At 35.5% G+C, this 13,801-nt stretch overlaps 1 protein-coding gene and 1 pseudogene across 14 annotated transcripts in view; both read left to right on the top strand.

The window, feature by feature from the left end:
- Cdk19 (cyclin dependent kinase 19) overlaps positions 1-13,801 on the top strand; it is a 157,194-nt gene that overhangs the window by 45,983 nt on the left and 97,410 nt on the right. For 12 of the 14 annotated variants that reach the window (XM_078019497.1, XM_078019496.1, XM_078019499.1 and 9 more), the window contains one exon: positions 12,918-12,993. The exons of the other annotated variants lie outside the window; for them this stretch is intronic. In XM_078019497.1, coding sequence (XP_077875623.1) covers positions 12,970-12,993 — 24 coding nt within the window. In that variant the 5' untranslated portion in view covers positions 12,918-12,969. The remainder of the gene's footprint in view (positions 1-12,917; positions 12,994-13,801) is intronic. 14 annotated transcript variants of the gene reach the window in all.
- Positions 6,007-6,840, top strand: LOC120889114 (small ribosomal subunit protein bS21m pseudogene; annotated as a pseudogene).

Below are 13,801 nucleotides of genomic sequence, written 5' to 3' on the forward strand. Positions count from 1 at the left end.
AAAGATAGGGATCTTAATTCATTCTCATGTATATATGGATAACAAGTTTTCCCAGCAGCATTTGTTAAGTAGGTTGTCTTTTCTTCAACATATATTTTTTTGGCGCCTCTGTCAAGGATCAGATGGCTGCATAAAATTGGGTTTGACTCTGTGTCTTCTATTTTATTCCATTGGTTTTCATGTCTCTTTTGATTCTAATACCATTCTGTTTTTGCTGTTGTAGCTCTGTAATATAATTTGAGATTGGATATTGTGATCCCTCCTACATCACTTTTCTTGTTTGGAATTGCTTTGGCTATTTTGGGTCTCTTCTTCCAAATGAATTTTAGGACTGTTTCTTTTAGTTCTGTGAAGAATGTTGTAAGTATTTTGATTAGGACTGCATTGGATATGCATATTACTTTTGGTAATATGCCCATTTTGACTATATTAATTCTGCCTAACCAAGAACATGGGAGGTATTTGTATCTTCTGAGATCCTCTTTAATTTCTTTCTTCAGTGTTCTGTTTTCTCCTCCGTGGTTACATTAATTCCCAGGTATTTTATTTTTTTAGGCTATTGTGAAGGTGGTGGTTTTCCTGGTTTTTTTCTCATCTGAATCACTGTTGGACTATAGAAAACTGTTGACTTATGAGTATTGATCTTGTATTCTACTACTTTGCTAAATTCATTTGTCATTTCTAGAAGTCTTCTAATGGGATTTTTTTGGGTCTTCTGTTTATAGGAACATGTCATCAGTAAACAATGATAGTGTGACTTCTTCTTTTCCAATTCATATGCTCCTAATTTCCTTCTCTTGCCTGATTGCCTTGGCTAGAGTTTTGAGAAACTTTCTGCAAACTGGCTCATAATCTATCTATCTCTATCTCTCTCTCGCTCTCTCTTTCTCTTTCTCTCCCTCTCCCTCTCCCCCTCCCTCCCTCCCTCATCCCCCTTCCTCTCTCCTTCCTTTTTCCTCTCTCTTCCCCTCTCCCTTTCCTAACTGCGTGCGCGTACACACACACACACACACACACACACACACACACACACGCACGTATGTATATCAAATTTTGTTTAGTGACCTTAATTTCACTGAGACAATACTCTGGAAACCTTAGTCATCTTAAGGTGTTTAGCTGGCTGTCTGCCACAGAACCATATATGTATACATGTATATTAACATTGATTTGTCAAATATTTTTCAAATGCCTACAATGTAACCAAATATTTTTGACTGCAGTAGATTATTCCATTTCTGGAATGTGCCTTGGATTCATTCCCTTCACTCCTACTGTATTTTCTTTAATTTTGGCCCTCATCAACCCTCCCCAGACCATTACAGTGGTTCCTTATATGTAGCTTTAAAACCTCTGATTCATCCGGAATACTACTGCTTATCAAGAGTATCTGTTTAATCATATGTTTCTCTTGTTGAGAAACCTCTGATGGCTTCCTGTTATAGGGATAAAATGCCAACTTCAGGTTTACCACACAAAACTATGCTTATTTTATATTCTTTGCTCTTTTCTCTAGCTTTGTGTTCTAACTGTACCTGTCTTCTGCCTTTTTCTTGAATACAGCATGGATTTTAATCTTAAAACTTTGTACATTTCTGCCCTGTCCCCTCTTCTGTAAGAAATTCTGCTCATCTCTTAAATTCCACTTGGATGTGTCCTTTGAAAATTATTTACCGGATAGCCCTTTCTTTTTTCATGTTCTACCAAACTAAGCCCTTCTTTCCATATTTTAATCTCATGTACTTTGCATATATATAGCACCTATTAGAGTATCCCTTGCTTGTGTCTCTATAAAGATTCACAAGGGAATCAGCTCCTTTTTTCCTCCTATTCTCAGAGTCCAGTACCAGTGCTTGGCACACCATGTGTGCTGAAAAAAATGTGTTTGAAATAAATGTCTTGCATCTCTTGTCTATAGCAAGTAGGTTTGACTTGAGATTCACTAATTCTTAAAGTTAGATATTTTATACAAAAAATTGGTTATACTAAATATTTGCTAATGATTTACATTCTGTTAAAATAAATCACTTATGTGTTTTAAGTTTAACACTTGGGATGCCTGGATCTTAAGGATTACTGCAGATAACTTTATTTTAATTTCACTAATTCCTGAGAATTAAGAATTTGACATTTTTAGAATTAAAATTCAAAATTATTGATAATTTGTAATGTAGTTACCAATGCAATGTTGAATTTGAGATTTTAGAAGTACATTGATGGTTCAAATAGTTTTTGAAAGAAAAGTAAGAAGTTTGGGGGAAATATCAACATATCCTGATAAGAGTAAAGTGTTATTATACTACTGATGAGATACATTGGTATGTGAATTCAATTCAGCGAATTGTTTTTCTTTAAAATGAATTATAGCTCTCCATTTAATATATGGTTGTATACAGTGGCACACGCCTATAATCCCAGTGTCTTGGGAGGCTGAGGCAGGAGGATTGCAGATTTGTTGAGAGCCACAGTTTAGTTTTAGTCGGAATGAAGCCTGGCATTTTGCTAGAGGGAATGGTTGAAAGGTGACCCTGCTCCAGGAATAGGGCGGCTCTGGGGGATTAGGGCGGATCCTGCTGCCTTGTGCGGTGCCCACTACTTTGGAGTTCCCGTTTGAGTTCTGGCTGGTTCGGGAGAATTGGCTGGAGGAGCCCGGTGGAGGGAGTGTATTCCCGGGAAGTGTGTGTAGAGTGCCGGTGAGAGTTCGGGAATAAAGAATTGCTGTTTGAACCTACAAGGCTTTGTGGCGGCTCGGTTATTTTGTGCCCAGACAGACTGTGGCACAGATTTGAGGCCAGCCTGGTCAATTAAGTGAGATTCGGCCTCAAAATAGAGTAAAAAGGACTGGTGATGTAACTCAGTTTTAAAAGTGCCCCTAGGTTCAATCCCCACTACACAAAATAAAAAATTTTAAGAGATAGCTGTATAAAAATGTCATCATTTCTGTGGTTAACGGTTGTCATTCACCTTTAGACAAAGGGGAAACTTCACCCATTTTCAGAACCATCCTCACCATCACATACAGAAGACTCAGAAATGTTCTTTTTGGGAGGGGGGAATCCTGGGGAATGAACCTAGGGTTGCTTTACCACTGAGCTAAATCCTCAGTCTTTTTTATTTTTAATTTTGAGACAGGGTCTTATTAAATTGCTGAGAGTCTTGCTGATAAATTTGTGATCCTTCTGCCTCAGACTCATGAGTTGCTGGGATTATAGGAATGTACCACCATGCCCAGCTTCACAAGTGACTTCTTAATTTTTTATTTTATTAATTTTTTATATATGACAGCAGAATGCATTATAATTATGTTATACATATAGAGCACAATTTTTCATATCTCTGGTTATATCAGAAGTGTCTTTTTAATCCACTATTCTCTGCTGCTATTCTAAATTAATTTTTCACCTTCATTTATCTGGATGTTTGATTCAACGTATCAAATATTTACTTTACCACAAATTTTTCTCTATAATTATTACCAGTTATTTTTTTTCTGAGAAAGAATTTGTGAATGTATCTTCTCTTTCTAAAATGTTTTGGCTCCACACTGTTTACATAAAAAGTTCAAACTTCTTTGTAGAGCTCCCATGGTTCCTTTCCTTTCCTTTCCTTTTCTAACCTCTGGTTTTACTGAATACCTTACTGAATATGTTGCTTTTTTTCCTTATACTATGGGTATCTACCTGGAATTTTCTGACATCCTCCTCTCTTTTCTGCCTGGGGAACACCTCCCTTAAAGGCATGACTTATGGCGTTACTTTCCTTAAAGCTCAAAAGGAATTATTGGTTACATAATCTCTGTTCCTGCATGCACCTCTCTTGTGGGTAGAAAGCATATCAGAGTTACTTGTTTGTATTTCTTATTCACCCAGAATTTCCTTCCAGTTGAATTATGAACTCCCTTATATTGGGGTAGTCATTCTCTAATTTTGTTCATCCCTAGAGTTTGGCACAGCGTTAGGGACGCATAAAATGAACTCAGTAGTTTGTTAATTGGTATAAAATAACGAGGCTCTTCTGTTTTTATTAGAAACAAAAAGGATTTTAATCTTCTTACTTTGCAGACTTTTCTTTCTTTTTTGACACCAGGCATGGAATCCAGGGCCCTTAACCACTGATCACATCCCCAACCCTCTTTTTTTTTTTTTTTACTTTGAGATGAGGTCTTGCTAAGTTGCTTGGGGCCTTGTTAAGTGGCTGAGGCTGGCTTTGAATTTGGATCCTCCTGCCTCAGCCTGCTGAGCAGCTGGGATTACAGGTCTATGTAAACGTATGGGGCTTCATTTTTTTTTAATAAAATATATACATTTTATTTGTTCTAATTAGTTTTGCATCACAGTAGACTGCATTTTGACACTTCTTACATAAATGGTATATAATGCTCATTCATCTGGTTGTACATGATGTGGAGTTACACTAGTCATATATTCATATTTCAGATTCATTCTACTTTCTTTCCCATTTCCACCCTCCTCCCCTTCTTTTTATTTAATGAACTTCTATTCTTACCTCCCCTACTCCCATATTGTGTGTTAGCATCTGCATATTAAGAGAACATTCAGCCTTTGGTTTTTTTGGGATTGGCTTATTTCACTTAGCATGATATTCTCCAACTCTATCCATTTACTGGCAAGTGTCATAAAATCATTTTTCTTTGTAGCTGAGTAATATTCCATTGTGTATATGTACCACACTTTCTTTATCCATTTATTTGTTGAAGGGTGCCTCGGTTGATTCTATAGTTTAGCTATTGTGAATTAAACTTTTGTAAACATTGATGTGGGTGCATCACTAGAGTATGCTGATTTTAAGGTTCCATTCTATGTTTTCTGAGGAATCTCCATACTGCTTTCCAGAGTGATTGCAAAAATTTGCAGTCCCACCAGCAATGTACAAGTGTATTTTTGTCCCCACATCCTTGCCAACATCTATTGTTACTTGTATTCTTGATTATTGCCATTCTGACTGGAGTGAGATGGAATCTCAGTGTAGTTTTGATTTGCATTTTTCAAATTCTGGAGATGTTGAACATTTTTTCATGTATTTGTTGACCGATTGTATTTCTTCTATTGCGAAGTGTCTGTTTAGTTCCTTTGCCCATTTATTGATTGGATTATTTGGTGTTTTTTTTTTTTTTGTTGGGTGTTCTTTATATATCCTTTATATATTAATACTCTGAGGTGCGTATTATATATTAATACTCTATTCTTCTTTCTCCATTCTTAGGCTCTGTATTAACATTTTTTATTGTTTCCTTGGCTGTGAAGAAGTTTTTTTGTTTGATTCCATTCCAATTATTGATTCTTGATTATACTTCTTGTGAGTTAGAAGTCTTGTTAAGGAAGTCAGTTCCTAAGCTGACATGGTAGAGATTTGGGCTTGCTTTTTCTTCTATTAGGCACAGGGTCTCTGTTCTAGTGCCTAAGTCTTTGATACACTTTGAATTGAATTTTGTGTAGGGTGAGAGATTGGGGTTTAATTTCATTTTGCTACATATGGATTTCCAGTTTTACCAGCACTGTTTATTGAAGAGGCTATCTTTTCTCCAATGTATGTTTTTGGTGCCTTTGTCTAGTATGAGGTAACTGTATTTATGTGGGTTTGTCTCTGTGTCTTCTGTTCTCTACCATTGGTATACTATCTGTTTTGGTGCCAATACCATTCTGTTTTTGTTACTGTGGCTCTGTAATATAATTTAAGGTCTGGTGTTGTGATGCCTCTTGCTTCATTTTTCTTGCTAAGGATTGCTTTGGCTATTCTGGGCTTCTTGTTTTTCCAGATGAATGTCATGACTGCTTTTTCTGTTTCTATAAAGAAAGCCATTGTAATTTTAATAGGAATTGTATTAAATCTGTATGACGCTTTTGGTAATATGGTCATTTGACAATGTTAATTCTGTCTATCCAAGAGCATTAGAGATCTTTCCATCTTGTAAGGTCTTCTTCAGTTTCTTTCTTTAGTATTCTTTATCTTTAATTGTATAGGTTTTCCATCTCTTTTGTTACATTGATTCCCAAATGTTTTTATTATATTTTGAGGCTATTGTGAAGGGGATGGTTTTTCTAATTTCTCTTTTAGTGGATTAATCCCTGGTGTATAGGGATGTAATTGATTTATGGGTGTTAATTTTATATCCTGATACTTTGCTGAATTCATTTATGAGTTCTGGAGGCTTTCTGGTGGAGATTTTGGTGTTCTAAATATAAAATCTTAGGCTGGGGGTCAGGCGTGTTCTGAGGGTGCCAGGTGAGGGACTTCCTCCGCATTGGGGAAGTCTGGTAGGGCCTGGGGAGGGCCGGGTCTGCACAGTGGCCCCCTCCCCAACACCCAGCAGACTCCTTGTCCAGTCACTGCCCTAACCCTCCTCTGGGAGTTGAGTGGTAGCTGGGACCTGCTGTGCACCTCTGCCCTGACTGTCCCCCCATGCTAGGCGATGTGGTCTCAGTGGCGAAGCTTTCCCTTGGTTTTCTCAGGTCCTGAAGAATGAAGACTTAAATCCAAGGTCATGGCAAAGCACCTGAAGTTCATTGCCAGGACTGTGATGGTACAGGAAACAGAATCCTCAGCATGGATGGGCTCATTGAGGACATTAAATGACAAAGATACTATGAGAAACCTTGCTGGAAGCGACAGCGGGAAAGTTATGAAACCTGCAGGCGTATCTACAAAATGGAAATGGCTCGAAAGATCAACTTTTTGATGCCAAAGAATTGGGCAGATCCATGGCAGGGCTGCTGAGACGAGGATAGGAGGCCCACATCCAGTTTGTCTCCACCTTTCTCTATAATAAACTCAAATCAACTATATGCAAGAAAACTTGCATGTAGAGAAGCAACCCCACTGGTCAGCAGTAGACTGTCTTTCTTATTAAGTGAAAGTGAAACAGTCCAAAAGTAGTCTAGGAGTAGAATGGTGGTGGTTAAAGGATAGGGAAGGAGGCTATCAGCTATTGTTTAATGGGCGTAGAATGTCAGTTTGCAAATCTTGAAAACATTCTGAAGATAGATGGTGATGATTGCCAAAAAACGTGAATGTACTTAATGCCACTGATTATACACTTTGATAGTTTAAAAATGGTAATTTTTGTAAAAGTATTTACAATAAGTATGCTTAATTTTAGGGTAGGTAAGGAAAATTTCCAAACTCTGGTGGGACATATACCTACCATATTCTACCCACTTTTATGAACCCCAAAGCAAAATATTATTGGAAAAGCATCAGTTACTTTTTACTGAGCTTCTCCCCCATCCCTGTTCAACCATTGAAAAGAGAGGAGAGGAATTATGTATGTATTTGGAATAAATCTGCTTCCAAAATACCTTAACAGTAGGCTGGAGTGATGGAATCCTTGCCCAGAGCAATAAAGACAAGTTTAACATAATATATATATATATAAAATCATGTCATCAACAAATAGGGATAGTTTTGAGTTCTTCTTTCCCTATTCTTATCCCTTTAAATTCTTCCTTCTATCTAATTGCTCTAGTTAGATTTTCAAGGATTATGTTGAATAGAAGAGAGAGAGAGGGCATCCTTCTCTTGTTTTTAGAGGGAATACTTTTAATTTTTCTTCATTTAGAATGACATTGGTCTTGGATTTAGCTTTTACAATGTTGAGTTATGTTCCAACTATCTCTAGTTTTTCTAGTGTTTTGAACATGAAGGGCTTCTATATTTTGTCAAATGCTTTCTCTGTATCTGTTGAGATGATCATATGATTCTTTGTTAATCTATTAATGTGATTAATTACATTTATTAATTTCCATATGTTGAACCAACCTTGCCTCTTCAACAGATAATGCTGGGAGAACAGGATATCCATATGCAACAAAATGAAATTCAACCCCTGTCTCTCACCATGCACAAAACTCAACTCAAAGTGGATCAAGGACCTAGGAATTATACCAGAGACCCTGCGCCTAATAGAAGGAAAAGTAGGCCCAAGTCTCCATCATGTCAGATTAGGCCCCAACTTCCTTAATAAGACTCCTATAGCGCAAGAATTAAAATCAAGAATCAATAAATAAGATGGATTCAAACTAAAAAGCTTCTTCTCAGCAAAAGAAACAATTAAGGAGGTGAATAGAGAGCCTACAGAATGGGAGCAAATTTTTAACACACGCACATAGCTAGAGCACTAATCTCCAGAATATTTAAAGAACTAAAAAATCTTAACCCCCCCCCAAAACAAATAACCCAATCAATAAATGGGCTAAGGAACTGAACAGACACTTCTCAGAACATGATATACAATCACTCAACAAATATATGAAAAAATGTTCAACATCTCTAGCAATTAGAGAAATGCAAATCAAAACTACTTTAAGATTTCATCTCACTCCAGCCAGAATGGCAGCTATTAAGAATACAAACAAGGGGCTGAGGTTGTGGCTCAGAGGTAGAGCACTTGCTTAGCATATGTGAGGCACTGGGTTTGATCCTCAGCACCACATAAAAATAAAATATTGTGTCCACCTACAACTAAAAAATATTTTTTTAAAAAAGAATACAAACAATAATAAGTGTTGGTGAGGATTTGTGGAAAAAGGCACATTCATACACTGGTGGTGGGACAGCAAAATGGTGCATTCAATATGGAAAGCAGTATGGAGATTCCTTGGAAAACTGGGAATGGAACCACTTTTTGACCCAGCTTCTTCTCAGTCTATACCCAAAAGTTGTGAATTCTTTTAGTTTTTGTTTATCATGGGAGGTTTTTATTTCATCTTTAAATCTGAAGCTTAATTTTGCTGGATATAGGATTCTTGGTTGGCATCTATTTTCTTTCAGAGCTTTGTATATGTTATTCCAGGACCTCTTAGCTTTGAGGTTCTGGGTGGCTTCATCTTTTTCTAAAATTTCTTTTTCTGACTTTTTTGTTTGCTATAGGTTCTTCAGACCAGAGGTAGTTCAGTGTTGACCTGGATACCTCCTAGAGTATTGCTAGGAGCTGGAGATCCTTGGGTTAATCTAATTATGATTATAACAAGAGAAGTTTGAGCTACCACTAAAAATGTTTGTGTATGTTGGCTGCTGAATGGTGTATTACCTTGCTACAGTTCTCTTGGAGCTGGGCATCTAGTTTGGACTTTACTGAAAAGTATAAGGTCATGTTTTCCATTAAACTAGTTCCCAGTATTTCACTCAGGAGATTTTTCTACTGAATTTGATTCTCTGTATTTGAGAAATTCTCTGAATCACCTTTAAATTCTACATTGAGCGAGGTTTTCTGCCTAGGATTGTTTTCACTTAAGGTGGTAATTTCTACTCTGTACAAATAGGTACTTATTTTTCTATTATCTTTAGAATTGTTTGCATCAAGAATTTTCCAGAACATAGTGTCTCAGATGGAAAACTTAATAGAATCACAGTTTCTGCTTAATATTTTTTTCTTTTTTCAATGTGACAAGTGAGAATGGAGTTTGCATGGTATTGATACACATTATGGACAAATGGGAGACATGCCTTAAATTTTAAAAATTCACTATAGTATATATCTGTGTTTTTACTACAAATATGTATACATACACACATGTATGTAAATTTTAATCCTGTACTTTTACTTATTAAACTTCTTGGATTATTTTTAGGATGCCTTTTCTGTAGTCATGCTATTTAATGAACATTAAAATGTAAAAAGCAATTTTCCTAAAACTATATTCGTTTTGTTTCTCTTCTTGTCTTTTAAAATAGAGTTAGGGAAGAATTAAGGTGCCCTCTAAAAATCAAACTGTCATAGCAGGGCAGGACAGGTTTGCCTGCTTTTCCACACTTGTCATATAAAAGAAAACATTGTATTTTTATGATACTTAATATTACACATACCTGAAACATCCAAGCTGTGTGGTATGAAATACTACTATTACATGGAAGAACTCTTGGAAAGGGACACTGACATTGGATAAGAGCAGTAAAGCTTCCCTACCCCATGTACTTAGTTATTGAAATATTTCTGGACATGTGGTAAAGGGGACACATCTTTAGTCTTTATACTAAAGTATTAGCCTCTGCCCTCAAATTAGCATTCACAGGTTTCATTCAGGAGATGTTTCTGCTTGAGTTCCATATACCTTCTGGGACCTTGCTGTTTCACTCGGTGAATTTCAGAGGTGCCACATCACCATTTACCATATGGCAGTATACAAAAGAAAAATAGTAATGATATATGTACTACTTTATTCTCCATCTAAAAACTGCGGAATTTAAAATTGCAGATTTTTTAGTATTGATTTAACAGATGGAAGTTATATTTAAACTTATTAAGTGAAATAATTACTGGGTTCATTCCTTGTTCCTATCCATATAATTCAGAGTAAGAGGCCTATGCTTCAGTCTATTCTGCTCAAGCTTTCAAATTCCTTTGACAGTCTGGATGTGAAATTCAAAAGCCATTAATGTGATGTGTTAATTTTGCACTTTTTGACTTACTGCAAAAAATCTTATAGTTTCCATAGCAACAATATCCTATCCAGATTGTGTAATATTCTTTACAGTATTAAAAATAAAACTATGCAATTACATGAGCTTCTGGAGCTCTTCATTTAGGGAAACAGGGAATTGAAATATTTCTGTTGAAAAATGTGATCACTTGTGAAAAATTTGTCAGAAAGCTTTTATAATTTTGTTTTAAGAACTTATTAAACTTAATAAGAGATATCTGGTAGTTAATTTACTTGTTAAATGTATAATCTGTACATTTTAAGCATTGTGTCAGAGTATCTCAGGCATGTGTGCTGTCACACACGTACTTGGCTTTCATTATATTTGGTTACCTGCTGTTTATGGTTTTTTTGAGACTTCTGAGTGATCTGAAGAAATAGGAAGCATTATGGAGAAAAGAGAAAAAATGATCATTTAAGCTTTCCCTGATTTTTGACTTTGGTCTTTAAAACATGCCCAGACTCTCACTTTGAAAATATTAGAGATTATCCTAGTAGTTGATTATTTCCAGAATATTAAATTATTTTGATTCCTCCATTCTAGTTCTTTTGTGGGGGGAGTGGCACCAGGGATTGAACTCAGGGAGAGACATTTGACCACTGAGTCACATCCCTAGCCCTATTTTGTATATTACTAGTGATGGGGTCTAACTGAATTGCTTAGTGCCTTGCTAAATTGCTGAGGCTGGCTTTGAATTTGTGATCCTCCTGCCTCTATCTCCAGAGCCACTGGGATTACAGACCTGCGCCACTGAGCCTCACCTCCTTTATTCTAATTTAAAAGACAATATTACTTAGTGCTTGGGTTGACTTAATTTCCTATATCTTAACACAATTGTTTTTAATTTTTATATTATCTCCAACATATGTATAGATGCATATCTATTTCTGTATAACATAATTTGTGCATTTTCTTAGTGGTGTATGGTAGACATTTACATGTTTCTAATGACCATAGCCATCATTTTAATAATTATATCACAGACCATCCTTTTTTTGGGGGGAGGGGTACTGAGATTGAACTCAGAGACTCTTAACCACTGAGTCACATCCCCAGCCATTATTTATTTTTTTATTTTGAGACAGGGTCTCACTAAATTGCTTAGGACCTCAGCCTCCCAAGTCACTGGGATTACAGGCATGTGCCACATGTCATGGCTGCAGTCCATCCTTTCGACATATCTGGGGTATTTTCTGTTTATCAAAATGCTGCTTATTTGCTGAATGGCATATCTTGGAAGAAAAATGTCCATGATTTTCACGTTGACTATGGGAGAAAGAAATCATAATTTTATAATTTCTTATACAATGAAATCATTTCCCCAAAACATAGGTAATTGTGATAATCTTTAAAATGCATGCAAAAATATGTTTTTAAAGCATGTTATGTTTCTAAAGCATCTTAAACTGCTTTATGGGGTAGTAAACACAGTGAAATGAGGAGAATAGTTATATAGGACAAATTTGGTATTATTTTGGCATTTTAATGCATCCATTATGTCCTGATGATACCTTGCTGAGGCTCTACTCCAAAGACAAAATTTGGAGGGCGTGAATTATGCCCCTGTTATTAGAACAACCCTGTATATGATCTGTAGTTCCAGCATTCATTCAGCTGGGGTCCTTGTGTATTTTTGCTGTTAGTGTCTCAAAGATATTTTATTCACCAGCTGCTCATCTGATGTTGGTTCTATGGATTTGTATCATCATTATTGAATTCCTAGTTACTCTGATTAACTATTAGGAATTCCAAGATCCCTAATCCTTTTTCTATTGTTTGCAAAACCAACGGTAACTACTGAGTTTCTTGTAGAGTTTCCTGAGAAATGAGATGTTGGTGGCTATGTTTTGAAGTCTTAAGGGCTTTTGGTTGGGGTCTTAGAGCTTTTGAATATCCCTTATTCTAGGTGATACTCAGTTTTCTAGGTGAGAACAAGTTCCTTGTCTTGTGAATGCTTTTTTTACTATGAAATTACTTTAAATGACTCTGAGAGTTTATGTCTATCAGTTATTTTTTTAGTGAATGTTTATAACAGAATGCTTTCATAGACTTCAGATAATTAAGACAGGAGTAGAATTATCTTGCAATATGTTTGAGTTTATATTTATTCTTGTTTACTCTTCAAAACTAGTGCTGTGTTTAGTATCCTATTCTGTTCAGTTTTGAATTTTGTGTTTTGACTCTGTCTGGTATTTTCATTATGACATGAATTGCTTTTTTAATTTCTTATTTCTGTAGTTGAAATATTATCAAAAATAATAAGTGAGGAGCTGGGGATATAGCTCAGTGGGTAGAGTGCTTGCCTCACATGCACAAGGCCCTGGGTTTAATCCTCAGCACCAAAAAAAAAGTGATGCATGGCATAGTAGCTACATATCTCCGAGAAACTATATGCATTCCTGTTGTTTTTGTAGTTACAATTTTGAGCCTGAAAGTAATATATGAAAAAATTAAAAAAATTTGTTTTTGTTCATGTGCAGAAAAGATGAAAAGGAATATGCGTTGAAGCAAATCGAAGGCACAGGAATATCCATGTCGGCTTGTAGAGAGATTGCAGTAAGTGGATATAAATACAGTTGCTTATCTTATTATTGATATTTGGGTGATGATTTGTTGTAATCTGAGTATAATGAATACAATACATAGTTATTTCACAGATGTTAGTTTAAGGATGTTTTATATTAAGATGAGAAAATTTGTATAAAGTTAAAATTATTTGAAAGTTGTCTTTGAACATTCTCTTAATGATATTTAGGATATTATAATCTTAGAAATACTGAACAAAATAATGGTTCAATTAAAATTATCTTAGAACATGATTATTTTAATTAATAATTCCCTATAGTTTTAGGATTGTTATTTTTATGTAGGGAAAGGAGTCATATTATTATATCTTATGCATTTAAAATTTTTAGGAAATATATAACTTAGTGATAGATTTTACTAGTTGCCAGAAAAGATTATCATAATAATCCTTTATTAAGATAGTTCCTTTTTTGTCTTACTATGACAAATTAATACCTATGCAATTGAGAAATGATTATCTCTTAACAGTACCTAACATTTGCTGGGTGCTTTTAAGTTCCTTTAATTTTCACCACAGTCCTGTGAAATAAGCACTTTTAATATCTCCCTTTAAAAAAATTATTTTAGTTTTTTTTTAAATAAGTTTCTATTTCAAACCAAAGGGATTTTTTTTAAAGAGAGAGATTTTTTTTTAATATTTAATTTTTAGTTCTCCGCGGACACAAATATCTTTGTTTGTATGTGGTGCTGAGGATCGAACCCTGGCTGCACGCATGCCAGACGAGCACGCTACCGCTTGAGCCACATCCCCAGCCCTATTTTAATTTTTGATAAACCT

The sequence above is a fragment of the Ictidomys tridecemlineatus genome, chromosome 8 (assembly GCF_052094955.1).
Source record: "Ictidomys tridecemlineatus isolate mIctTri1 chromosome 8, mIctTri1.hap1, whole genome shotgun sequence".
Classification (NCBI taxonomy): Eukaryota; Metazoa; Chordata; class Mammalia; order Rodentia; family Sciuridae; genus Ictidomys; species Ictidomys tridecemlineatus.